Consider the following 27,628-nt stretch of genomic DNA (forward strand, 5'->3'; position numbering starts at 1 on the left):
CGAGCTGAAGCAGGTAATAATTATTAAGAGAAACATTAAAAACACGTATATTGAATAATTAAATACAACAATATAGTAGTTTATTTCCAAAATCTTGTCATTTAAAGAAAATTTTTTCCGTATTCGCGTATAAGGCATCCGCAAGTTGGTCAGCGTCCTCACCTCTACAGCCGGCGATCACCTCCAAGACCTAAAGCAGATGATGAGAAATGTGAAGCTTTATAATCATAATATCATTATGTTGCATATATATATAACTACCAAACGGATCTCATCAACTAACATGTACCGAACAGCACTACACATTACCTATTCCTCATTGTCCAGCAAAATATACAGACTATGTATACACGTTTGATGCCGCGCACCGCTGTTTTGCTTTTTTTGCAATCTAAAACTGTAAGGACTTCCGACCGCTCTCAGACTGAACCAAAGTTAGAAATCTGAAGCCGAATCACGGTTCTATCAGTTTGTTGCACTCCACCCGTGATTCCATCGCAGTTATTTTTGCTGTTTCTCTATTGCAGTTTTTCCGTGGCAGTTATCTATTATATGCAGTTAATGCGTTAGTTTGCTGTTTATCCCACGAATCTATTTTAACAGCTCGATCACAATTCTTCTTTAATTTCAATATCTTCTTTTGATTGTCTAGTTACTCTTATTGAGGTAATCCCTCATATTCTAAGTAGTGCGGTACCCTGGAGCAGGCTTCTTATTCTTCTAGTGTCAATTACCCTGTGCGCTCATTCCAATTGTGCTACGACTACCCCCATTTTTCCTTTGCATTTTCCTTCGCAGTTGTTCTGCTATTCCTCAGTGGCGTAAATTTCCAAATTACCATAAAAATATTATGCGGCTTGGGAAACCAAGCAATTAAGCCATACGAAAGCATGGATTCCTTTTAGAAACGTATCTATTTTTAAGATAAAACATCATATTAACTTCAGAGATATCAATTTTCTTTCAAGGATTTAACTCTATATCGAAAAAAAATCGGTTTCTTCCATTCGGATATTTTTTTAAAGCTATTTTTCAAAATTTCCTAAGGTAATTTTGTTCACTGTACGTTTGAATCTGTGGGAAAGTTGTCGGCACTCTTTTTGCATAAAAAAATCTATCCTAGGTACGATGTTGTTCTCACTCTATTCACCTCCTCGTCAAGCTAAGCCTGTACGCAAAAAAGAGTAAAAATCGTTGAACCCATTTTTAAAGAGAATTGTCTGCACATACGAACACGCATACGTTGTGAATGTCATGCCATACTATAGTGTTCAGGACATTTATGCTGCTCGCCATAGTGGGAATTCGTGTATAATGCTCAGTCAGAAACCCAACCCTACAGGATACACTAAATTTTCAAACACCCTGTACGAACATATAATATATACATCCACAAACTCTTATTCGTTTAGAAACACAGAGAAACAACAGCAATGATGAAGAGTAGTTAAATGAAAAGAGAGCTAAGTGTACATCTTGTTGTTACATTGACAAACGTTGTTGGCAAGCCCATCTTTTTGTTTCATACCTGAACAATATTCTGCGGCTCATTCCTTCCTTTGACTTGTTTACCCTCTTCAAAACGTTCCTTTTTCTTTGATTCGAACGTCGTCTTGACGAATTTGTGTCCCGCATGGGTCGGCTTAATGTCGCAATACGGACAGTCAGTCTCAATCATCAGCCTATCTGATGGAATCTTTTTGACCACCTGTCGAATCGAATATGTGCAAAGGAGTAATTTTTTAGCAGGTAAGCCTGGGTAAGCCTGTTTATTTAAAACTGTTTGTTGCTATAATTTAACTAGAACGATGGTCATAAGCCGGTCACTAAAAAAAGGAATTGTCTAAACGATTAAACTTTGTTATTATCTCAGATACAACTATAGATAAAAAACGATAATAATTGTTGTTAAAAAATCGATAACGTACTGATCTAGTCTGCTAAGGTTGGACCCTGAATCAGTAAGGTTAAGAGACGTATCTTTATTGCCTTACTTCTGAATGTTCGATATACCCAGCACAGCCTTGCCACTTAATCCTTCCTCCTTATTTTCGTTAATTGGATGTTGTCCATATTCTCAATAAGTATAATAATTCATTATTAAATTTCCATTAAGAAACTCACCTCAAGATTTTCAATAGTTTTGAGCGAACATCCATTAATACCAATGTAGAGATCCATATCGATATAGGCACGAGCTTGATCCCACGTACCATCGAACGAATGTACAACTCCAGTAGAGAACCTTTTTCTGTTTGCTTGGAGTATCCGTAAAAAATCTTCACCTGAGCTACGGCAGTGTAAGAATAATGGCTTACGAATCGCAACAGCGAGCTCGAACTGGAATTCGAAATACTGCCGTTGAACGTCTGGCGAACAGAACTGCGATCGGTCGTAGTCGAGACCAAACTCTCCTACGGCAACAACCTTTATTGACAGGACAACAAAACTTACCATTATTACGTATGAAAAAAATAATTGTACCGCACAGATTCAACGGCTCTAGAAAGTAGTCTATTAAATTCTAGTAAACAAACGCTATTAGTACACGATTTGCACAAATGCAGCACTCGAAAGTCCCCCGTGCATTTATTCTATAATCGGTCAGTAAAGTGAGGTTACTGAAGCTGGGCTCTAACTTACATTCGAAGAGCTCAGTCCAGCCTGTTAATCAATCGTTTCGAAAACGTATGAGCGTACCTTTTCAGAAGAGCGAGCCAATTTAATAAGTTCCTCGAGGTATTTCTCAGGACCTTGGGAATAGTTATCGAATTCTGAACAACGAGTGGGGTGGCAACCGACTGTACAGTAGAGGTCTGAACCTGTCGACGCTAGTTCCAAGGCCTGCCTAGAACTCTCGAGGCTTCCCCCAGTAATTATAAGTTTCTGTACGCCAACCTATCAACAATTAGGATACATTTTAGAGCGCTGTGTCGGCGTTTGTTTGAGTATCACCTGATTACTTGTTATATTTCAGATGGTGATTTAATATGTATTGTTAAATAAAGAATTTTATAGAAGGTTGAAGCCTTAACTATATATAGTTACGGGCACAAATAAATAATAATTAAACGCTCAGTTAATATTGCTGCTAAAATTGCTATACTACGTATATAGCAAAGTTTTGAAAGAAATAATTCGATAACCATTGTTATTTACTTAATTGCTTTACTTTCTAGCTGCTTTTCTTGGTCGTATTCACACTAGCAAAATAATCAAGTAGACTATTACAAGTACCTCCAAAATTTATGAACTTGATACTAATAAGTTGGAATATTATTATACAAAAACTGTATCGAACTTAATATAAACGACAGTGAAACAACAAAATTCAATCTAATCCAAACAAATTCAAGTAATATCCTTTAAAATATTAATAGGAGCACCTTGAACCAATCCACCTAACCAACAGGTATTGAATATTAACCGTAGAATAAAAACTCTCAAAGATCCAAAACACCACAAGCAAGAGGCCTACTTGTTTCGCACGCTTAATCATGGCCTCGAAGTCATCAGGATGTTTAGTACTTCCATGGTAGACACCTCGAAATACCTCATCAGTGATATTTGCACCAATGTCTATGAAACGGCGTCGCAACATCTTTCCAAGATGGTAAATATTTTTTTAGTGCAGGCTGATATAATATGTTCGTGTAGCGTACGGCTAGCCTCAGTGACGTAAACCTGAAGCTGCTGGAAATGAATCATGAAAAAAATAAGCGAAAAAAAAAAAAAACAAGGGCTACTCGTCTATCACGGATCGACCGGACGTTCAGAAAAATTCGAAACTATATTACGAAGAATTGATATTTCAGAACACCTGATTTCGGTAGAAGACTGTCAACCTCCACTTGAACAGATCTGATAAGGCACAGTAGTTTCAAGGTTTGTTGTTTTGACCGTTAGTTCAAATAGTCGCCCCTTCGGTGAAATGTTGAGTGATGAAAATTATCGTATTTATGTTATGAACTATGCAGGCCAGACGTTACGGCTAATGTTTCTGTCTAATACCCTAGGACCCGCACCTACTATAAATTCGATTACTCTGTGGCCTTTGGTTTGGAACTTACTTCAATGTTACTTCGAATAAGTCTAAAACACATGTGTTACGGTACAAATTTCCGACTAGTAAGTTCCGTTTAGTCATCAAAAGGTACCGCTGGCATATTTAATAGACATGCATATACTGTCGTGGACATTTGTGTCTATTAGCATGTACAAGAAGACAAAGGAAGAACTTCATTGGATGGCCACCGGTTCAACAGCTGACGCCGATGTCGCAGTCTGCACTTGTTTACATCGGCATGTTAAGAACAACAGGACAGTGGAGAGCAAGTCAGGGAACGACAACGCTACGTCATTTTTTGTGATTCGAAAACTTTTCTTCAGAAATAGTCTAAACAATGGAAAAATAAATGAAATTGCTTCTTCTTGCAGATAATAAGCAATATATATATATATATGTATATGTATATATATATATATTAGGCTCCAAGCACCCATACTCAGTTGTTTACCGTTTGCTGCCTCCCAATCTGTCAGATAAAATGGCTCACTTTATTTATATTTGACACTTTACGGTGATGTAAATATATGTAAAAATGTATTTTACTTAGCATTTGTTTGCCGCTAAACCGTTGGTTGTTTGTGACTCAGGCGAACGTGATGGTTTCAATTTTATATAGAGAGGGTGGATATGAAATTCAAATATGAAATCAGAATTAAATCAGTGATTAACAGATTATTTGATATACTCACCTTTAGTCTTTTACCAATTGTTTACTCAACTGCACTATTATCTATCATAGGTTATGGAACAGTTTTCTGGAATGAGTAGCAAAAGTAAGCCAAAGTGGCCGAAGGAAATGCTGTCTCTTCATTATTTGTATAACCTTCTACTAGGAACTCATCACCTCATCATCTTTATCCAATTAGCTCATGAATTACGCGAAATGCTCGAGTTTTGATCAAGATGAAAGGCCTTCAGCTTGGCTGATCACTTCCAGCCGCAGAAGCAAAGCAGACGATCTGTTGCCGCCAACGAGCATCACTAACAACACCAGCTTCCTTAACATGGGCAAGGGCTATTACCCTTTACTATTAAATAGAGTCAGGCTTTTGACATTGTTAATCCTTGTTCCGTCATTCCTATCATATCCAGTGTGCTCTTACTGGCAGAGGCATGCAGACATTGTAAAAAAGTCGCTGCTGTTTATGCTGATGTTATGTAAGATGCAATCATCATCATCATCACGGTACAAGCAAAATAACTAATCGCCCGCAGTACACATACAAACACATATGCACTTACAGCGAACCTGGTTTGGGGGAGAGGTACTGACTACATACAGACAAGCTGAATAGATAAACCGTGACAGTTGTCAAATTGTATGCGACTGTGTAAGGACAGTCTGTCAAATTGCCTGCTTTCTCTCGAAGAGAAGGGTGCTTCTTCAATCGTGGCGGAGCGCCAGAAGAATGATGCGCTGACTATGGTTAAGGTTGTCAACGATCAGCTGTTCGATTTAACCGTTGTGGCACGGAAGAGCGAATATAAACCCTGCTTAAATACGCGCTCGGAACGAGTGTCGAAACGGATGCATGTCTACGAAAATTTAGAGGAACAAAGTGACCCGTAGGAACATGAAAACTGGTCTGTATCGTAATGTTTTGTTGTAGAGCGGTGATTTATTGTAGCACCTGGGTCCTCGGCTATTTCAGAATGTGGTGAGACGTACTTTATTTATGTGGAGTGAGGCAGATACAATACTGTGCTGCAAGCCGTTTTGATGATGCGAAGTGAACGAGTACAGTAACTGTTGGATCGCACTGAGTGGCTGGCAGGTTAATTAGTGGTAAATCAGCATTGAAATAAAATGATGAATAGCTCGGAACAGTGACGTATCAATTTAGTCGACAATGGTATAACAATTGAATTACAGAACTTTGCATATATCTTGCTACTTACATCCTCTGGTCATGATAGTCTTGGAAATGTCCGAACAGTCAAAAAGATTGTCAAGGGAAAAGACCTATACTGTAGTTGAAATCTACAAGTTAGAGAAACAACGTGGGTCCAACTACGAAACGTCCCACAACATCTAAACATAGATCAATTATGTGGACTGTTATTATCCCTGTAATCATGGCCTTCCTTGGGAGCCTTTCAAGCCGCAGGACTATTGTGAGTATGTAATTTATAATGTGACTATTACCGCTGTAATTGACAATCGACTTCCTAACAGACAGAAAAATATGGATCCCAATATTTTGGACGATAGTTGCGACGAGCTGGAGCTCGACCTGGAGGTGTTGCCTTTCGAGATGAGTCTCCTTGAAGCGAAGCTCGTTTCAACGCGATGCTCGACATCGAGTGCTCCATTAGGGGTAGCGCGAGCTCTGATTCTGTCTGACGCTACAAACATCAATAATGCTACACGCTATGCAACAACAGGAAATGTAATCTCTCATGCGACAAAGTGCGAGAAAAGAACTTTTGCTGATAGTGGATTTGAGATGGAATCAGATAGGATCGAGTAAGTAAGGACTTAGCCAATTCTTGTAATTGCCGTGACACTCTGAACCATAACTGTGTTACAATTTCTTTCAATTTATGTTGTTTATGATTTTATTTTATAAAAATTAAAAAGCAAACGTTGATTTCATAGGGTTGGACTGATTGATGGATAGATATGGATGTTAGTGGGAAAACAAATTAAAAGAAACAATCAAGTATAAGAATTTTTACCAGATCATGACTTGTTATTTTTGTATTCATTCATATACATACATAATCTCTATCCTAATGCATTTTAAATCTTTCGAAAAATTACAACTATGAGGAGCGTTTGTGATAGGGATACCACGCTAGCGTTTATTCACTAAAAATTTTATTCATTTTTAATCAAATGATAAAATAGTACTACAGGATAAGTAAATACCCAGTTAGGGCAACACAGTATATAATAATAATAACAATGGATGTTGGCCCAGTGCTTGTATATCTTTATAGGTATCTCCAGTGATGGTTTTTTATATTTACTAAGTGCGTCACGCTTTGTTTGGTAACAAATGTGTCTAAATATGAAACGAAAAGATACTCAGATTGGCCTTGACTTTTCTTTGGCAACTTGATCGATGGTAATAAAGCTATCTTCGCTGAAATGCAGACACCATCAATAAGAAAATATCTTTCGACCTATATCTGATATAGTATATATTAGATAGCTACGAGTCTGAATTTGACAGATAACATATGAAGACGACTGCCTACGCATTTGATACTGCGATTAACAATGTGTATGTTGATGCTCAACGTTGGTGGTCTGTATCCCATCCCTGGTATCGTTGCTGGTAAAATGCAACTACGTCAGAGGCAATAGCTTACGTATCGGCGCAGGTAGGCAAGTGCAAAGAAAAAGTATAGAAAAAAAAAGAAGATAACTTTAAATATGAAACGCTTAATGAGGTTTTGATGTCTTTTATGTCTTCTGATTAATCGCCTATATCGGTTCATTGACGATTACCTTATGTTCTCGATATCTAAGAACGTAATCTCGTACACAATCAAATGCAAATTGCAGGTCGTGTATTATTCGAAAGATAAACACTCGAGTATTTTTTTTAAATATATTCTATTAACCATCTCGGAATCAATAGCTTCAGCTCATATATTCGTTGTAACCCAACATATTACAGGGAGAACTCTGTTGTTGGTTATTTGTGAACATTCTTCTATAAGCTACTACAAGTTCGTTCAACTTTAATAAACTTGTTCCTAGCTCCACAGATGGAAAGTGGATTCATAGATACAGGTGCCGGTTTAGCTCGGGCTCGGGGTGCAGCAGTAAGTTAGACTAATAAAGATAAGAGATAACCGTAAGACTTAACCGCAAATGCGAGTCCCGTGGTTCCATTGTCTACAGAAGAATAACGAGCTTGCCATTGTGGCAAGTCCCATTGCAGCGAGTGCTAGGCATTTTGATAGAAATTGCAATTTTATTACAGCAATGGTAACGTAGAAAGCATGAAGCAACAAGACGAAGCCCCAGCGTATTTCGCACGATTGGCCCGACGGCAAAAAGATAAAGCTTCGACTATAGTGAATCCGATCTGAAGCACGTTCCGTTCCAATGGCGTGCGACGTATTTACTTCTATTAGCTCGTGTTACAATACGAATATCGCAAGCGGCACCGCCACAGTTGCCCATTTCTTATTATTTTCCAAATAAGTGAAAGTCCTGTACCACTTACGGTACATCCCTTCGTTGTTAATTTGTATTATTTTTGTTTGATACATTGACAAAGTAAGTTCGCTTACAGTCTATCTACTTAAATTATTCGTGCGAATATGGGCAAGGCATAATTTTTATAAAGGATAGCCGTACCATTACTCGTACCAGATCTTGTACGAAATTCAAGTTTGACTGAAAATTGCTTGGCCGTAATCTTAATTCAAGTGACATGTAGCATAAAGAAAATAATGAACGTATTAGCTTTGCATTAAGCATCCATACTTTCAACTGTGGTCCGAGATTATATTTTCGATTTTTTTTTTAAATTTCCTTGTTTCTTCACTTTGCATTAGTAGTTGCGAAGCTTAGTTTTTAGAAAACTACTTACGAGTGTGTATCAGTATTGACTAACTAAAATATAGTATATTTATATATATATATAAAGTGTATATAGGGACAAAACGTTGTCCGAAAAAATCACAGTTGTGCCAGTAGTGGCACTGATGTTGCTACAACAGCGTCGAATTAAAAACGATAGTTTTAATTGCAAGGCGACTCAATTTACACTAAAACGTTCTATGACGGACCTCAGCCTTGCAGCTTGATCAATCATTTCTTACATTTTTAATATTAAATCTCTTGGCAATATAGCTTCGATTGTGCGCTAACCATTCGCTGTCACTAATTTTATTGAAAACAAAAATACGTAGCGACAAAAATGCAATTAATTTAAATAAAAGCTCGTTTCCATAACGGCGAACAATATAAGGTTAGGTATAGGCGCCGTAAAATATACGTTGCTTTTATATTTTGGGGGTAGAGAATAGGTGTTAGCGGTGGAACAAAAACTAAAAACAGGTCAGCACATAAAGAAAATTGGCGTGTATTACGCCTAGTGGGCCCTAAGTGGTCTACAATATCATGATTCGATAGCACATTTTTCCAGTCTGGAAGGTCGAATGTATATTTTCACGAGAATCCCAGGTCTTCTAGTTATCTGCGTATCTAGTTGTAGTTATAGAGAAAAGAAAAGCATCTTGTTAGAAAATGTACATCTACTTTATGACCAAAGAAATCTTGACTGCGTTTAGGTAGAGATAGGGTTGTTGATTTCCGTACGTATGGTCGTTAAAACATCATCTTCAATAGCATTATCGCATTTTTTGGAACGAATTTAACGAGCCAGCCAATAGACATGTAGTAAGAATGTATAGCAACAACAATCCAGGACGTGTGATCGATATCTTATTGCCTGCGTGCAGCCTGATGGGCCCATGCTTTGTTATTCTAGATTGCTTATGAAGCTTAAACATTTGTTCATGGTTAGTCTACTTACATGTCTGACTAATCTAACGCTCCTACAAGGCTTAAGCGGGCACAACAAGCTTAAACCACTTAAAACGTGTGTTTGTCGAACTTTTTCATCACATTAAATGCATTAGACGTTGACATATAGCGCGAACATCTATTTTTAAAAAGAGTCCAACTGGACCGTGCGCATTTCGTCACCGAATCGGCGTTGTTGTAAGACACCTCCGTTTAGAACGACAACAACAGCAGCCTTGGCAGCGGAACAAGTAAAAGCGCTACAAATAAGATCAAAAGTTTCGACTTAGGGCTCACAACGCGGGAAATGTCTGTTGGTCAGCCAAATGGTTCCCTTTCTTGATTTAAATAGAAATAATCTTGCAAGACAATAAATAGAGCCAGATGACGGTTGGCGACATGTGACGTTTGTTTAAACTAAACTACAACTAGTCATAACCTTCCAACACTCTAGTGAGGAACTAGTAGGTTTCGTTAAAATTTCATATACAGGACACGTAACTGTTATTATCTACTTATATTGTTGATATTTAAGATAAAAGCAGATGCTAATGGATTTCACCTTTTCTGCGCCGTTAACCGAAGGAAATACATTCTTTATTTATTACGGATTACTGGATAGATCTATTATAGAAGATTCATTTACGAAATAGTTATTTCTATCGTCAGACGCTACAAAACCACCAGTTTTAAGTCTTATAAGAGATTTCTAGCAAAATTATGAAACGTATTGTTATACGTACTGATAAATAATCTCCATGCATTTTATCGGGGTGTCCTAGCTCATCTATTTCTTTCTGTCATGCCCTAACGATTGATGTCAAAACAATAAGAACCTACCAGAAATCTACCAGCTGTTATTGGCCTTATTAGTTCTGATTGCAGCCTTATTCTCATTACACACGTGCAGTTGTAAAATTTGAATTTTCGCGTGATCATTGATCTCTAATTTTTCTGATAACTTTAATACCTTAATTTAAACGTAACTTTAAATGTTATTGACATGTGACTAACTATTGATGTGTTTGCTTTGTCAGTCGTTCATTTAAGCCATGATGCTAATGTACGGTGGCCCTTCATACACGAACGAAGAGCGCTATGGGTCGAAATAAAGTTGGGTTGGAGCAAAAATCTCTCCTCGTGGGTTTTTTTTTAATCAACAGACGGACATGTTATCAATAAGTCTTTGGCAAGATACGTTGTTTCTGAACGCTTTTAACCCAATAAAAATCCGTGAAACGATCTAGAATACAACTTAACTGTAGATAATAGAAAACGGAATATCGCACAAGACAGATTACTTTTTATTTTAAGTACTTCTTGTTGGGAAACGTTTATTTGGGCGCTTAAAATTAGACTTTGATAGGTTCAATAGCACCGATAGTCCGTCAATAGCACGGATTGTGAAGAAGACCAATTATTTTATAAGGCCTTAAAAGCACGTTACACGTATGTTAGTGGCTTTAATGAACGCGCAAAGGACAAAGTGTCATTGCCTTCAAGGGAAAAATGCTAGTTCAGATATCATCCAAGCATTTGTTGTATATACCCTGTGGGCTTAGTAGATCACGTACAATTACCACAAACGAACACGATGGACGCAGTGGCATAAAAAACACATCTTTTCGTGAATCTCAACATATATGTAAGAAAAGATATATATATATATATATATATATGCATAAAATTGGACGCCGGAACATAAATTGTGAGATAATAAAACACGTGATTATACACATGGTTTCGCACAATAAAGAAGACTCTTCGCTTATGAAAATCATTAACAGAAGACTTCTATAGTGGACAAAATCTAAATATAATAATAGCCTACATTTTACACAAATTGTGTTATTTACATTTATATGTATGTTGTTATTTTTATATATTTACATTTATATGTATCCAATGTTGAAACATATACGCGTAAACTTGTATATATGGCTTTATGAAACGCTAGACATTTAAATTAGCTATTTGGTTTCAAAATTGGACATCATTGCAGTGAGTGGTTTGACACTAACAACACTTGAAGTTATCAAATTTGCATAGACATATGCTTCGTTTAAATTTTGTGTAATGTGCATCAAATAATAAAACCCACAGCCGATGAATCTTGCTCTTGGGCATATTCAAGCGTCTCTACTTACTATTCATTGGTCAACGCGGGAGCGTAACAGAACGCTGCATTGACCTCGGCCGCCTTCTATGCATGTTTGGCAATGTACCAGCATCTACCCAAAAGTACAAAATGCCACGACCCGTGGGTAGTCCTTCAGCAAAATTTCCGCTTAACATTCGCTCGTGAGATGTTTCACCCATTTAGAGCTTCGTTTAGCTGCTGCTCATTATTTAGAGCTTTTTCCCGTGAAGATCACCGAGCGTGTGGTGTCCATCCCTATGCTTTTCTTCGTCTTATTAAGAATCGCCATGTACCTGCTTATCTACGTATAGATGACATCGCTATCGATTTCCCGATCCTACTAGGCGGAGAAACGTACGTTTTCTATGAACGTTCTCTATTGCGTGAGTGCGCGGTTCGGCTGGCAAATCACAAAAGCGTAGTTAATAACGCTGTTGGACAGAAATGTTATACGATGCTTTTCACCTAATTTTAAGACCTTTGAGCCGCCATGGGCAAATGAGATGGCTAAGGAGTCGTGAATAGAGCGAACTTCTGAGCTCTACCTTTGTAGCGTCGTAATTTAGAGATTTATTTTTCATTTCAGGCAATTCGAGTTCGTGATTAATCGCTTAGGTGAACAATCAGCCAAGGTAATTTCACAATTTGCTCTATACTAATATTTGAAGTTTCTAAGTAATGTATTTCACGAAATAAAATTTGCCTAGGCCTCTTTTCAATCTTTATTTGCGTACTAACTACATAACTAGATCGACGGACACATTTATGTAACTTTGAGTCGTGAGTGTTCGCAGTGTTAATGGTGCAGATGCAGAATTTAGACCTAAAGCCATCGCCACGACTACAAAAGTTGAAAGAGATTCTGAATTTGTAGATTGCCCTAGGCGATCAACTTCGTCCGCGACGAAATTCCTTGAACACCATATGCGCTGTATTTATACATGTTTATTCGGATGATGGCAGGCACAAGGGCTTCGAGGGCCTATTACGACTCTTTCGCGGTTCCTCGAAGCGTCGTCATGTCCGAGTTCGCACCATAATCAACGGATCTATCTGTTTGCGATGCCTCCGCATGATAACAGGTAAGAACGTGATTGCTGATCTGTTACGTAACAAATACGTACATTAGACATAAGGTAACAGTGTTCGCTGACAGAGTACTGATTCTCACAGTAAAACCCTTTTTACGTTGCGAATAATTGCACCCTTAACAGCTCCTACTTAATATGAGTAGGAGAAATAGGCTATTACTTAGAAGCATGTATTTTTTACGCCTGCTTAAAATTTGTTTTGCTATGATATTTTGCTGCGCGCCAATGTTACAGGGGTGCTGTTTGACAAGTTTTTAACGCTGGCGTTATTAACAAAGTTTTATTTTTAAAGAAAAAGGTCACTTTCGCATTTGAAGACGAATAATATAACAATCTAGGGGGGTAACCTGTGCTTGTAGCTCTTGTGTTGTAACCAGTTTTGTACATAGCAGCGTATCTGAAATAAAAGCACGTACTATCAACTGTATGCGATGTTTTGTATTTATTTAAGCTGAGGTTGACATCAGCTACATTTAGGCTTGATAGTTGATTCTTTTGTAACAATTGATTACTTATACACCAGCGAAAATACTTTTAAGCGATAACGCACCTGAATTTTAATGATAATCGAACTTCTGATAAGAACCATGCAAACCCTCCGAAGGTAGGCAGGTAATGAATTTGTTTTCGTTTTAGTGATTAAACGGCAATGCTCTCTTTTATTTAGAGATTATCAAGTTACGGCCCTTGTCACACCACTGTCGGACTGAAGTTTCCTTCTTCTTGAGGACTATAGCCTACTAGCTTGCATACCTGCAATCTTGAATCTTTTCTACACGACTATGTAATAACAAGAGACTAATTGTACGCGGTTTTCGTGGCTGTTTGTCACATAAGTTATCCCACAGGCGACAAAAAGTCGCACGCGAACGCGAACTGCCATCTTCGAATAAGCGGGCATCAGCAACAGCATCTCATTAATCTGTAAGTTGCTATCTATCTAAACGTGCGGCCAACAGAAGCATAAACACCCTGTATTCGTAGTTTGCTCGTCGTCTGCTCATCTCGGTTGCGTCGTACAACGACAACCAAAAAAATTTGCACCACACATGCGTCTGCAACGAGCGTTGTTCTCTCTTGCATCCCACCGTTTCGGAATGCCCTCTCTTACGAGCGTCAAAACAGCCATTCGTCGCTGCTGTCCATGCTGGAACCGTGAGCAACGAGAGGAGAGCTAACTGGCTGCTGACATGGCGGGCAAAAATGCCGGCTTTATAACGAACTGAATCGAACTCCGGCCTCAGTTCAGTGGGACGTCAGATGACGTTAGAAGGCCGGCGTAACTAGCATCTAGTAAAGAACGAATGGTTGGGGATTGCCTTTTCTCGTGTGTGGGTTTTTCTTTAGCGCCGCTAGTAGTAAGCACTGTTTGTGTCATGTGCAGTTGTATTCCGTCGTTGTTATCCACAAAAAGCGATCGTGTTTGGTGTGGCGCGGTCGTGTTTGGTTGGTGTTGATCGGTCGTTTGTGCGTCTCGCGGCCGCCTTCAGCATCACTCCTTCCACAAGCATTAACAATTCTTCCGGATACACCCAACTACCTCTTTCTTTTTCATTGGGCCGATGGTCGGATTAGACAGAGTTCCCGCAAATAGTTTTCCAAGTACTGCGAGTAGTAGTGGTGGTGGATTGCCAACGAAGTTGGGCCAGTCTGTTTATTGCTTTGCCGTGTGTGCCCGCGTGGGGCGGCGCCTGCCTGCCTGCTTGCGACATTGACTGGCCGATCCATCATCAGTCTGCCGAGTGAGGCCTATGCCAGTTGGCTCTTGTTCCTATCCAAAGAATTGTTGTCCGTGATTGTGCAGTTGCTGTTGCCCGACAAACATCAGCTGCCCACCAACCGGCCGCCATCGTGGACTCAGTTATTCTTTCGATATTACTGTAGCTGGCGAACTGTGGCGCCGGACTGTAGACTTGATCGTTGGCTGGACATCGTTGGATCAGAGCCTGCCGGAGCAGTAGCTATTGGTGCGACAGTTTCATTCGCAGCAACCGGGTCGAGTCCGTGGCCGGTCAGTTAGTCGACCTGCTGTTGTAAACACTGAGTAGATAACGACCTCGTCGAATCGTAGCTGAATAGTCGTCAGTAGCAGCGGCAGAATTTCGCTACCGAGCAGTTAGGCCGCGGCCGAGCGGGAACCTACATAGCGAAGGCAAACATGGAGGAGCCGGTCATCGATAACGAGCTGCTTCTCGAGGACGAGAACATGGCCGAAGGCGGTGATGAGGTAAGTTTTGACGATTTTTTGTGACGGCTTTGCACTGCCTCGAAACTCGTATTTCGTATTATTGGCGCACATACATGAGTATCGTTAGATTGCATCTACAAATATGTGGTTAGTTAGAGCCAAAGGAAACAGTTTCGTCCATTTAGATCGTGTATAGTTGTCTATTTCCTAAATGTTTCACTGTTAAACGATGTGATCATCTTGTTCGATGTACGGTTTGAGGAAATCTTAAAACAAGCGAAATGGCGCCTGTTGTTTGACGACATTAAATTGAATGTCTATAACTGTGCACGAAGTCGGACATGCTATGTCGTTAGATGAGACGAATTAATTGCGAATTGAGTCCTGAGGAATTTTTGAAAACTTATTTCAATCCTGCCGATAAACGTTAGCTGTATGAAGACATTGACCATGTTCATGCAGGACGGAGCGAATGCTCAATTTCGTTGACTTAATCGGCCTGGGCGTTGATGCGCCATCAGGGACGGGTCAGCCCTCTCAGTCAACAACTGTAAAGTTACCTTGTCCACGGCTTTACCTCCCAGATAGGAATTGATTATAGCTAGGCAGGGCAAAACCGGCTAGGGAATACTTGGCGTAAGATTTCCGTGTTCGGTTCCCGCTGACGACTGATTTGTTGTCGGCCGTGTTGATCAAGGCCAATGACTGAAAAGTCGAACAATAGCGGTTGGGTAGCTGTCTTTACTAACATATGTATTCTTTTTGAAGCCAGCCTAGTGAGAAGATAACTAAATTAAACGAGTAAGATAATAATTAAATAAATAGATAGATCGTTTTAAATCCACAACAATGTTTTAAGAGACCAGATTTATTTATATTGAAATAATGCTGCAATTATCGTTTGTATTAGCAATTAGCCTTGAGATACCAATAAGCACTCTACTCTCGTACTTACCCCAAGTTTATCGTCATATGACAAACTGAAATAACGTATGGGAAGTCGGTACAGCTAAAATTATATACAGATTGTTCACAAAGACAGTTTTTGAGTTTAACTAAGAATAATTCGTATTTACCTTGAAACCTTTAAAATCAATGGTGTAATGGCGACCAGTTGATAGCATCGCAATAATTAAAGAATACATTCAAGATTTTCGCTTCACGCAGTAAATGCAAAAAACTTTCTTAATAAGTCTCGTTTACAACTACACGACTTCCGGATAGCCAATGCGTGGACATTGCGGATGACGCACCTCTAGATGTGATCATTAGCACTGGAAAGTTTGCAAAAATGTTAGTTTGCTATTTTTCTTAATTTTGTGTCCCTTATTTCTTAGCCGTATAATGATAATTGGAAAAAAATAACCCTGCTCTTGGTTCTTGCACGACATTCGTGTCGTACTAACAACGACGCTGCCGTCGGCGATGTTAAACATTGTTGGAAAACCATTGGCTAGCCCCGATCTAACTGGTTATGCATGCGGAAGTTCCTCCTTTCGCTGCTTGTGAGCCAGCTGCGTGTTCCACCATGCTGATTTGCCATGGGAAAGTTACCGCACATATTGCGGTTTGTTAGGGGGCAAATGAATCTTTGTTAATTTATCCATTTATCACAAAACAATCATAAGTATGACATAGTAAACAACGCATAAAAAACTCATTGGTGATTTAATGCTGTCGCCTATCGAAGAATGATACTTGAAAACAGGGCATCGCTTCAGACTACAGAGAATATTAGGGCGAATCTGTTGCTAAGTCAGCATTTGGTACTCCTGTTATTTTTTTCTATACTTGTATTACCCTAAGGAGCATTTTTAGCAGCATGTCTTTGAAAACCGGTGTATTATTATTGTAGTAAATGTATATTTATTGGAGACCATGATGGCGAATGATGGTGAAATGGATAATATCAATAGTACAGTAGTAGGAAAAAACGATTTAACTTGGAAATAATTTTGCAGGAGGGATTGGATTCGCTTCGAGCTCGCGTCAAAGAAATGGCAGAAGAAGCTGAGAAACTAAAAAAACTTCAGTCAGAAGTAGATAAGTCGTCGAGCCATTTATCAGAACAGGAAAAGAAAGAGATCGACCAGCGGTCGATCTACGTCGGTAACGTCGACTACGGTGCCACAGCCGAAGAGCTCGAGCAGCATTTTCATGGCTGTGGGTCAGTGAATCGTGTGACTATTCTCTGTGATAAATTCACTGGTCACCCAAAAGGATTTGCATACATAGAGTTCGCAGACAAGGATTCCGTCGAGACAGCAATGGCTCTCGACGAAAGCCTATTTAGGGGACGCCAAATCAAGGTATATTCGTGCACGTCAATTAACCACTGCTAAAAAAATCAATATTCGTACCATGCGTTTAATTGAAGAAATTGTTTTTTTCTGTATGTAACTAATGCTACTGGCACAATACAAGACCTATATTTTTGGCCTGAACTTTTTTACAGGTTCTACAAAAACGCACAAACATGCCAGGTATTAGTACGACAAATCGACCCCCTCGTGGGCGCGGGTTCCGCGGTCGTGGTGGTTTCCGTGGTGGATTTCGAGGTGCTCCACGCCGCGGCGTTTTTAGGGGCCGTGGCTCAAGGGGTGGCTTCCATGCAGGGTATGCTCCGTATTAATTTTGCAGAAAGCGAGCGAGCCCCAAGGGTTGGATGGAAGAAAAAAGAAGAAACCGAAATTAAAAAGTCGGGATAGTGCTTCTACCGTACATTATATACATATACATATATATGTATATACATAATGTATTATTACTAATTATGAACTGTGGACAAAATATACAAAAAAACAATTAGCCCTACGTATATAAGCAGTACGCAGAGACAGACTGAGAGAGTGAAGAAGTGAGGATAAGCGAAACGTTGCATTGGTGATAGGGTTCATTGACTACACAAGAAAACACAGATGATCTGCAGCAATTCGCCCGCCATTGGCACGAAAAGACCGACATTGGATAGCTACGCGGAGAAATACCGTAGCAAAAGAAAAAGGAAAATTTATTTGAGAACTAGTAGCTCGTCGTGAAGAACATTACGTAAGAAGTAGCGAGGCGAGTACCGTGATACAATATTGTTATTTTTATATAGGCAACAGTGCCGTTGTTGTAATACAACCGGAGAATCATCACTATATATCCGAGCACATAACGGAGGATTAAAGCCGCGTAATTGAAGATCATGTGAGGAACGTGATTCAACCGTTTAACTCAATGGATCGTGACCAACGAATCATTAGATAGTATATTGTGGCGATTTTTGTTTTCAGAGTCAGTAACCACCGTTTTTTTTGGCTGTAGCCACCACCTGTCTGATTCAATGCCAATAGCGGGCCGACTCCACACAACACCATACACGATATTATTATAACATGGAAAATCATAAAGTTAAGGATACTAATCACATCATGTAAAAGGAGCAAAAGCAAGCTTGTACGTAGGACATTACCGAAAATAGGGCGGTGTACGTTTATGCTGGGAAAAGCTAAAGGTAGCGAGGCTGTGAGTGAAAGAAAAGTGGAGAAATGAAAAAAGAAAAGTGAAAAATAAAAAAAGGAACTAGTTGCCGAAAAAAAACAAACCAAAGGCCGTTTTAAATATTAGAAGATAAAAAAAAATAAAGGATAAAATAGAATAAGAAAAACGTTAATCTGAAAGAGAAAAAAGAACAGGAAAAGAGCCTCAGGAATAAAGAAAATCCAGATAGGCCAAGATAATTGAAGAGTGAACCAGAAAGAAAAACCGGCAACAAGAAGATAAATCAAAAAATGCCGCAATCGTGCAATAACGGTTGAAAAAATACGAGAACGGCCGAAAAAAAGGTAAAAAAATGACAAATTAAAAAATTTTTAATATTTCTACAGCTATATAGAAACAAACGAAACCCTTGTATCCTCTAAGAGGAAGTTTTACGATTTTTTTTACAGTATACTACGGTTCTGCACGAACATAGTATCTTGTGCTAGCTAAGAGGTGATCCTTGACTGGCTTTTTGGTTAGTTGCGGAAAACTTCTCATGTCATACTAGCAGAGCTACAAGGATAAACAGGAAGTCAGGGAAAATTAATGATCCGATCTTAACAATCGTTATACTACTAAAGAAGCGTGACAGCGGTAAATGCGTGTTGATTAATGCGTATGTGATGTTCAGCTGCTGCAGATATATCCAAACGGTACAGTTTCTATCACTCCCCCCTTTTTGGTGGAGTTTTACATTGCATGTATGTGATGTTGATAATAATAATGTTGTTATAGACATTAACTTGTGGCTAAAGCCGGCGTTGTGTGTCACGTATAATACACGAAGTGCGATAGAGCTGCATGGCTGGTTTATAACTCGCTCGTAATATCGAGTAGTTTTTATTACCAATTGGAGTTTTTGATCTCATTTTTAATGGAGTCCCATTCACAGGGTCATCTCGTTTCTGTGATAACAACAACGAAAACGCGTATATTTGTACCGCAGATAGGAAAAACAACTTTGTATATTGAGTAAATAGTTGTTTCGGGAGCACGACGGAAGTCAAGTTAACGATCCCGAGTTTCAATAATAATGGGGAATTATTTATACCGTTGTATTATACTCATACCTTTGATTCGTTTGGATGACGACTGCACTTGTTTTTGTGAATATTGTTAGCTGTTTTGCTTTATTTCAATATTAATTGCTTTATTTTAATAGGAATTTGTCAAATACAAATATTATAATGAGCTGAGAAAATCCAACTGTAGAATTTCTCGGGGTGTCAGTGTACGTTCGCAAAGTTATACATTTTATATTTCGCGGACGATTGCCATAAAGTAAGCAGTGGATTATAATCCATGAGGTATGCAGACGTCCCGAGTTGTGTAATTCCCTTAAGTGTTCTAGTTTCTGCATTATGATGGTAATTAATGGAAGTTACTTAAATAAATGTGAAAATGTTACTGAAATATGCATACCACAACTGCTGAAACAGCTTAATTTTGAAAATATCCAAAAAACGAATCAGTAGCTTCGAACGCCTGGCCGAACACTTTTGCTGCAATTATAGCGTATTATCTAAAGACTCCAACGGAATGGTAAACAGGAAAACCGAAGTTCGTTGCGGAAAAGGACGAAACCATATATAGCAGATTTCTTTAGTTGCCGGTAACCACCGTGACGTGCTGGCATTAATGGAAAAGGACGAAATCATATATAGCAGATTTCTTTAGTTGCCGGTAACCACCGTGACGTGCTGGCATTAATAAATTTATTACAAAAAAAAATTTCATGTCATTCACAATTTACTCTACAGCAGTGCATCATAGTTGCTGTAGCAATAATCCTTCATCATGAAGTGTGTAACTTCCCTCATTCATGGATGCCAAATTGAAAACTGGCTAGACCCCGTAAGTTGTAATTTTTACGAGTTGAATTAGACTTCAATTTACGGGAGGAACCGAAAATGTTACGGCTTTCGCGTCGTTCCCTATTTGAATTTCCGATAATATTTGTATAGTAATCATAACAACTAAATTGATTTATAAAAGAATTAAAGTGCAATTTTGGAGTAATTTCGATACGCTCTACACTTAATATTTTCAATAGGGTCAAATATTAATTGTCCATTGCATTGCTTTCCTATGTGCAAAAGTTTATGTAAACTTCTATGTAAAATATTTATATATACCGCGCCGTGTGTGCATCTCACTCTTAAACCGTATCATACTTTCGTCCAGTAATTTAACCGTTCAGAAACTAGAGTAGTTAGCTGTACTCGGTGGTTATACTACAGTGTTTATTGTAAGGTTTTAAAATATCAAATGATGAGAACGCTCGTATGATATCGGACTTTGATTGCGATTTAGGTAATAATGCGCAGCGACGGCTAGATGGTAAAACTGTGCGAAATCTTCAGTCTACGTTAGTACGGCCCGTAGCATTAAATTTGCATCAGATTATGTAGCTGCCGAAGCACTCACTCTCTATCTCAACCGAAGAGGACATTTGACGTTCGATGTTTGCAGTTGCTCGATGTACGAAAGCGGGGACGCCAGCTCTATCCAATATTAGGCAGCATGCTCACACTAGCGGTTTAGCTATTTTCGCAGCGCAATTCGCTGAGCGATAGCTCCGTACGAATCTGGCGTGTCAATTGAGCGGATCGTCAAGAATGTCAAACTATATGAAGGAGTAAAACAGGAAGATTGTCAGTGTCCCAGGATACATAATACCCATACTATATCGATAAGATAGCTTTGACTTCCGAATATAAAGGTCGAGAAAAATATAAATAGAAGCTACCGTTAAATATGAAGTCATGACTATGACGACTGTGCTTTCGAAGTATTTCCAGACGGTAACAATCGATTCGAAGACGACGTAAAACGCGCTGTAAACGAAATTACAGCGCGTCCGATGTCGATACTACTAATTGAAGCTAGTTTTCTTGTGTGAGGTATATCGCCTGCGATTTGTAATATGAATTTAGGTAAGGCCAGCGGGAAATCTGCCAAAAACACGTCAGGTTTCTTTACGGCTTTGAGCTATTCTCGTATCGGCGTCGACCAGTAGTTTTTGAATGCATTGATCTTTCCAAATTCAGTGGGCGCATTCTGGACACAACTAGCTATTTCGGCGGGCATGTCTGGCAGCTGCCGACTCCAAGTCTCTCAGAGCACAACAGAAGCTCGCAGGTGCGCACAATCTCGTGGCCACGAAGCTACAAATGTATCCCTACTGGGCTGTATATATTTGTATTTTATATGAATAATAAGTATAGCTGGTCTGCCGCTAATTACTTGATCGCTATTCAGACGTGGAATGGGTCGTCCAGTCCGAAAGCAAGATGTGACAGCAGAATTTAATAAGTAATGCAAAGTAGTACTTGCAACTGTAATCAATATTAATCATTGATGGGATGAAAAAGGCAGGCGACAAGTTGGCATATTCTAGTTCTGCTAGCAATTACGGGCCGTTTTCTCCGAAAAAATCTCCTGAAGGTGTGGGGCAATATAGTTAGAAAATAGCCATTTTTGATCTTAAGTCGAATAATCTAGGTTCCAACGCACAAAAGTGTGAAGGATACTTCAATTCTCCCAGCACATTAGAGCTTCCGGGGAAATAGCAGTGGGTAGTACTCTGAATAAAGGTGAACGAATACAGACAGCCTATTTTTTTATGCCTAGGGCATAAAGATAACCTCTGTTCAAATGTGATGACGTATGAGAATTAGAGTACCAATAAACTCATTATATTTACTTAAAAAATCTGTGTGTTTATTTCGTTGATTAAATGAATTTATTCGAATATTAGTAGTAGACTTCCACAAATGGAAACTCGCGCATTAACAGCTCAACTAAATTATTATTATTGAAGTAAAATCTCTGAGAATAAAAGTATTTTCTAGATGATGACGTTCTATCAAATGAAGTATGGAAATTTTGCATCTAATACATGTTCGAATTCAGGCGTAGACGTACTTAGTCTCGCATATGAGCCGGTAGTCTGGTAGAATGCCTACAGCGGTTCCCTAACGTAAAATGCAAAGTGATTACATATATGAACCTACTCAATGGGTAGTATTCGGAAGTTCTTCTTCTTAAAAATGGGTAGACTCATTGCAATAGAAATAACCGAATAAAACATTTTAGCATGAAAACTTTTATAGACAAAAAGGTTGGCTATTTCAGTTTATTGGTTTCATTTAATATGTCAATGAAAGCGACTATCGTAGAAACACAATCAGTTCATTAAAAAAATAAAACCTAGAACAGTATTGCATAATATTTCGCGTTTTATTTTTTTCCTTTATTTTTCCTATATTTATTCTTTATTGTTTTGTAACGGCAGTAATAAGCACCTGTTGAATGTTATTAAAAAAAAATTCGATCGTCTACAGTTTCTTGGTTTTTTCATTTTGTGCCCAAACACAGATAGGATTACATGTATTTTAATTCGGTTTATTTAAATTAAAAAACACAGCCATTACGATATTGGCACCTTGTGGTATTACTGTATACTTTCTCGTCACACCTAGTAGTGTTGTCCTACTTTTTTGTGAGACAACAAATTCTGTGTAAGCTTAAGTCATTTTTGTTCTCCCTGTATGTAACACTGTATGTAACTTTTATGTATGTAACTGTATGTAAAGTTTTTATAAACTTATTTCAAATATTGGTTACCTATCCAGACGTGCTTGAAGAATGCTTTATCTACAGTGTAATAATTATGGGCGATATACTTACTTTTCAGTTGACAATCAAGCTTATAAATCCAGAAAAATCCACCCGGTTAGGCCTTTAGTGTGAGTCTGAGCCAGTTTGAGGATTCCTTGATAGTATATTTAAAAGGAGGTGATTCTGAAGACTTATTTACGTAAGGAGGATGACAAGAAATGCTAAAATACAAATTATAAAAAAAATTATATAAATCAAGCATCGAATAACACGTTATGGACGAGTATGATATTTTCTGCATAGGACACTTTTAATATCACAACTTTTCTAAAGGCCGATTGGCTATAGCGGTACCTGTGCCTACTATTATTACAGGTGAAAAGGGTGCAATTACACTTACACGATTGCCAAACACTGCTAAAATACTACACATCAGTAATCCTTTGCTATTGATACAATTTGTCCGTTTAAATGTGAGTTAAACTTAGGTAAAACTCTGCGACAGCAATGCTTATTTGTTGGATTCAAGTATGCACTTAGCTTATTATGACTGCTAACCGTCGTGTATGTATAGGCGAGATTGTAATTCACGTTGTTGCCGTCTTCATGCTAAAAACTCTTTATGTGTTTTTCTCTGATTTTTAGGCGATCTCGAGAAGTAGTTGCTTTTTTAAAAGTTGGCTGGAAACGGCTCCTTCTGTTGGACGACACACGAGAGGTACACGATGTCATGACGCCTTCTATCCTGGATTTTTGCGTACGTGCTCATTATCGTCGCAGGGGTGTTGGACGAAAACTATTCGATTGGTATGTGGATATAATTTCGATTTATGAACCACTGTACTTAGAACTATATCAACTTAATTCTTGATGAAATTTTTTCTATTCGTTTTAAATTTTTATTTTTATAATGCAGCCCGCCCCTCGGAACTATGAGCTGATACCACAAAATGAATGCAAAGGCCATCCAAATAAAGGTGGAAATTTAGAAGCAATAAGTCGCGTCTTATTTGCATTTGTTTCTGAAATTCATAATCACTCTGGCAATCTCGAGGTATCGCCTTGATTCAGTTATGTATTCTCCACTGGGTAGTAAATTCTTCATCTGCGTAGTAATTTTTTTGTTTCCAAATGATTTTTGCTTCCGTACATAATTACTTCAGATAGCTGTTCACTGTTCCTACGTATTTAAAAATGCAATTTGATAGGGCTGGTGATTCGCATGATTTAAATTATTTAGCATATGAATCATTTATCGTTTCAGTATGTTAGCCTATGAGGGGCGTCAGCCTTGGGAACTCCCGATCGACAATCCTTCTTCAAGGATGCGCTTTTTTCTGAGGCGGCATTATGGATTGGATGCAGAACTAGAGTCCATACCTCAGCTAAACAGGTTTACCGTTTTCAGAGGCTTTCCCTTCGACCGTCAAACAACTATCTCCGATGAGGTACATTATTTATTCAAACTTAACGATAGTTCTTTCTCAATTTAAGAATGAGCAAATCTAATTCGCTAAACACATTGACTGAAATATTCAAGGAGCGCTCAAGAACTATGCGATCCCTGTGAACTGAGGCGCACAGCGCGTCTAGGTAGTCTAACTGAAAAGGTTTCTCATGTCCAAGCACAGTTGCTCTCTGCTTTCTTTCTTCTCCGCTGCCATACAAATAAAAGAATATAATACATACTGTGCATATGATATAACAAATTGTGCAGAGAAAGATGATTTGGTCATGTTTAGGCAGTTCTAAACTCAATATCGAATATAAACCAATGTCGTCAAAAGCAGAAAACACGAACATGAATTCGTGTTATATTTTCTTGTCGAATTTATTCGACCAGGGTCAAAGAGAGAGTTGTCACGGAAGATGTATCCAAGAACGGCGAAACGATAGCGTCTTGCGGTGCATCCTTCGGGACTACGATGGACGTTACGACCAAACGAGCGCACATAAAAACCGCCGTTGGGTAGAAGAGCCTATCTATCAACAAAAAGAACCGCGTCATTCAAGCGAACATCGAAACTACAATTCGGCCTTTTTTCATCGCGGAGAGAACTCGCATAACTTTGAAAAAGATTCGACAAGGTAAGCCTCAGAGCTTATGAGTATTAGCAAGTGTCCTGCCAACCTCTTCGAGCCTCGCCTCATAAAAAGTAAAGCATAAATTGATTTATTTTGTTTCTAATAAAGTTTGCACAGAGGATTTATGGTAGTAGATTCCATGTCTACACTATGCATACTGACAGCATAAGCACTTGACTATTGCCGATAAATGCTAATTATGTTACAAATAACTTAATAACAATATCTTATATAAAGTCATTGGTAGAGACAAGGCGATTTTAAAAGCGCAAATAACATTTCAGTGGTTGTTTTCTCTTGAGTCATCGAACTTGATAATGTTGATTTCTCCTTGTTGCTCCACATCTATTAATTGATTCATCAATTGCAGCTGGTGTTGCAATCAAGAGTACAGTCAACGTATGATACGACAATCGCGAAGCGCGCATTTGCGGATGAGAGACAATGATCTAAGGACAGCCGGACCCCGCTCAAGCTCGTGGGTGTTTTTCGATTCAATTTAGTAAAATGAATTGAGAACATTATTACGTAATCGGTGACATGCCTTGCTTGACGACCGTGCTTAGGAAAGCTTCGGCACTTTATTTTTAGGCCTTTTTTTGTTTTGTTTTTGCTGTTTAACACATGTGCGCGATGAGAATTATTAAAAGCTTAACTATGATGACAGGATAAATTGAGAAATTTACTTTTTACATATAATCCATGCAAGTGAAATTCTGCTGTAGGCTTCGATATGGTTTCAGACAAAGGTAGTCAAGATTTAAAACTAAAAAAAAATGCCAGTATTACGATGTACTAATATATATATACGGTATACGATATAATAATACGGATCGAAAAAAGACAAAAATCCAGACACGTATCAGAGAATTATTATTATTTCATATTACCGACCAGTTAATAAAAAAACAAACCTTTCTGTGTCTCTCCATTAAGCGAAAACAAATTAAGCGAAAATTGTCTTACGTCTATAACTTTTACGTGGATACTTTTTGTGTATTGCAGTTCTTCATGGCGAGTGCTTGGTCTTGAAGGTCCTGGAAACCTCAACTATCAGATTTCGTAAGAAGAATCGGACGGTCAATTTTCACAAGATTAATTTGCCCAGTGACTACAACGGGCACGTTAGCTGACAAAACAAAGTCTAACTTCAACCTATTTAGTCACTTGAAGGTCTCATTACCGCACATAATGGGTTGCCAAACAGTCATCGTCAGAACATTGCTTTCCATTTTACCATGATGAAAAAAAATAAAGATTCTTCAGGTCGTAGGCATTGGTTCGAAGCCAGGTGATGATTATTGTGGAACTCGGTTCTGCCATTCTCGAATTGAATCCTACGAAGGAAGGTATTATAGGTATAACTGCAGAGCAAAGGGAGGACAGCAGTTTTCATGACGACCTAATACTAAAAACAGCTTTCTATGGCCATCATTAAAATCATCTTCTTTGAAAAAAGCGTTATGGATACATTTATAGCCTAGACGTGTGAATGGTAATCGTCATATACATTATAACAATGAGGACTCAGCTTCTTAATCCTACGCGTGAAGCAAATTGAACTCAGTTATAAATGTGATGTTTCAAATACATCTTTATGTACGAAATTAGAAAAAGCTATAGCGAAGCGGCCATAGAAAAAAGAGGAACAGCGGTAGAACTTTTGCGTTAAATTTTGTCTTATGTCGAAATTATTAAAAGCAGAGACGTGAAATTTGGTCAAATTGTGATTGAAATTGGACACAGTAACGTAAGGTTTCCATGTTACCGGCATCAAGCTAGCTGTTTCTAACATATTTACTTGGTTCAAAAGATATGTGTAGTGTTCTAACTCTACAAATATTCTAGACTAGCTATTAAAATCTACCACGAGCAAAAATAAGCGAAAAACATACGGTTTATGACCCAGCAATTTTTTTTTAATGATAAATTTCTGTGAAAGTTCCTTAGAACCAACAGTTTCATTACGGCGGCCCTTTGAAAAAAGATTACACAGAGATAGAAATACACGAGCAAGCAAAATTTATATCAATAATTTAATGACATATATTTTATGTCAGCATTGCAGCTGATTTGTACCTTTAGTGTTAATCGGAGTAAATTCATCATTATATGTCCATGTTAATATATTTGACAAAGTTATTTTATTGTCTTTTATATAAGTTGTGATACCTATTATTGATGATAATAAAGTGGCACTAAGATCTTGCCGTACTAGGTGAATCTTATCATTCTTGTCTAAACTTGGTAACGGCCTAGGTGGTGAGCGGCAGTTTTCCGTTTCTCCAAAGGCGCTAAAGGTTTTGCTGTTCCTTCTGAACACGGTAAGGACTTTATTATCGCAGTTACATTTAACTATTTGGCTATGTTAATATACGTCTGTCTTAACCCTATACGTCTTACTTGAAGTTTC

The 27,628-nt window shown here is 38.4% G+C and overlaps 3 protein-coding genes and 1 long non-coding RNA gene across 9 annotated transcripts; 2 read left to right on the forward strand and 2 right to left on the reverse strand.

Moving 5' to 3' along the window:
- Positions 1–50: 50 nt before the first annotated feature.
- Positions 51–4,990, reverse strand: LOC111264291 (deoxyribonuclease TATDN1). 6 transcript variants are annotated; one of them, XM_022840056.2, is made up of 6 exons: positions 4,759–4,990; positions 3,428–3,690; positions 2,701–2,898; positions 2,125–2,427; positions 1,529–1,708; positions 51–190 (listed from the first exon to the last, which is right to left on the reverse strand). In XM_022840056.2, the coding sequence occupies exons 2-6, from the start codon at positions 3,599–3,601 to the stop codon at positions 98–100; spliced, it is 948 nt and encodes a 315-aa protein (XP_022695791.1). In that variant the 5' UTR covers positions 3,602–3,690; positions 4,759–4,990; the 3' UTR covers positions 51–97. The 6 variants fall into 6 exon arrangements, with proteins under 6 accessions (XP_022695791.1, XP_022695790.1, XP_022695789.1 ...); XM_022840055.2 differs by having other exon boundaries at positions 3,428–3,693; XM_022840054.2 differs by lacking the exon at positions 4,759–4,990 and adding an exon at positions 4,071–4,291.
- A 155-nt stretch (positions 4,991–5,145) lies between these two features.
- LOC111264289 (uncharacterized) lies at positions 5,146–27,429 on the forward strand. The gene is made up of 8 exons (XM_022840047.2): positions 5,146–6,536; positions 12,287–12,332; positions 12,664–12,782; positions 23,776–23,937; positions 24,395–24,578; positions 24,974–25,218; positions 25,586–25,693; positions 26,221–27,429. The coding sequence occupies exons 1-8, from the start codon at positions 6,256–6,258 to the stop codon at positions 26,279–26,281; spliced, it is 1,206 nt and encodes a 401-aa protein (XP_022695782.1). The 5' UTR covers positions 5,146–6,255; the 3' UTR covers positions 26,282–27,429.
- LOC111264298 (uncharacterized) lies at positions 10,842–14,080 on the reverse strand. The gene is made up of 3 exons (XR_002682807.2): positions 13,342–14,080; positions 13,139–13,188; positions 10,842–12,802 (listed from the first exon to the last, which is right to left on the reverse strand). It is a non-coding gene; the product is annotated as an uncharacterized LOC111264298 (long non-coding RNA).
- On the forward strand, positions 14,258–22,221 carry Pabp2 (poly(A) binding protein nuclear 1). The gene is made up of 3 exons (XM_022840063.2): positions 14,258–15,018; positions 16,941–17,288; positions 17,435–22,221. Exons 1-3 carry the CDS (start codon positions 14,950–14,952, stop codon positions 17,609–17,611), a joined length of 594 nt encoding a protein of 197 aa, XP_022695798.1. The 5' UTR covers positions 14,258–14,949; the 3' UTR covers positions 17,612–22,221.
- Positions 27,430–27,628: the final 199 nt, after the last annotated feature.

This window comes from Varroa jacobsoni, unplaced genomic scaffold, assembly GCF_002532875.2.
Source record: "Varroa jacobsoni isolate VJ856 unplaced genomic scaffold, vjacob_1.0 scaffold_844, whole genome shotgun sequence".
Taxonomy (NCBI): domain Eukaryota; kingdom Metazoa; phylum Arthropoda; class Arachnida; order Mesostigmata; family Varroidae; genus Varroa; species Varroa jacobsoni.

Coding starts and splice junctions, on each gene's coding strand:
- Pabp2 (XM_022840063.2), top strand. CDS start 14,950: ATGGAGGAGCCGGTCATCGATAACGAGCTGCTTCTCGAGGACGAGAAC. Junction 15,019..16,940: donor TGGCCGAAGGCGGTGATGAG/GTAAGTTTTGAC, acceptor ATAATTTTGCAG/GAGGGATTGGATTCGCTTCG. Junction 17,289..17,434: donor TTAGGGGACGCCAAATCAAG/GTATATTCGTGC, acceptor ACTTTTTTACAG/GTTCTACAAAAACGCACAAA.
- LOC111264289 (XM_022840047.2), top strand. CDS start 6,256: ATGGATCCCAATATTTTGGACGATAGTTGCGACGAGCTGGAGCTCGAC. Junction 12,333..12,663: donor TAGGTGAACAATCAGCCAAG/GTAATTTCACAA, acceptor GGATGATGGCAG/GCACAAGGGCTTCGAGGGCC. Junction 12,783..23,775: donor ATGCCTCCGCATGATAACAG/GTAAGAACGTGA, acceptor TCTGATTTTTAG/GCGATCTCGAGAAGTAGTTG.
- LOC111264291 (XM_022840056.2), bottom strand. CDS start 3,601: ATGTTGCGACGCCGTTTCATAGACATTGGTGCAAATATCACTGATGAG. Junction 2,899..3,427: donor TTGAGAGTTTTTATTCTACG/GTTAATATTCAA, acceptor AATTGTTGATAG/GTTGGCGTACAGAAACTTAT. Junction 191..1,528: donor AGCCGCAGAATATTGTTCAG/GTATGAAACAAA, acceptor CATCTGCTTTAG/GTCTTGGAGGTGATCGCCGG.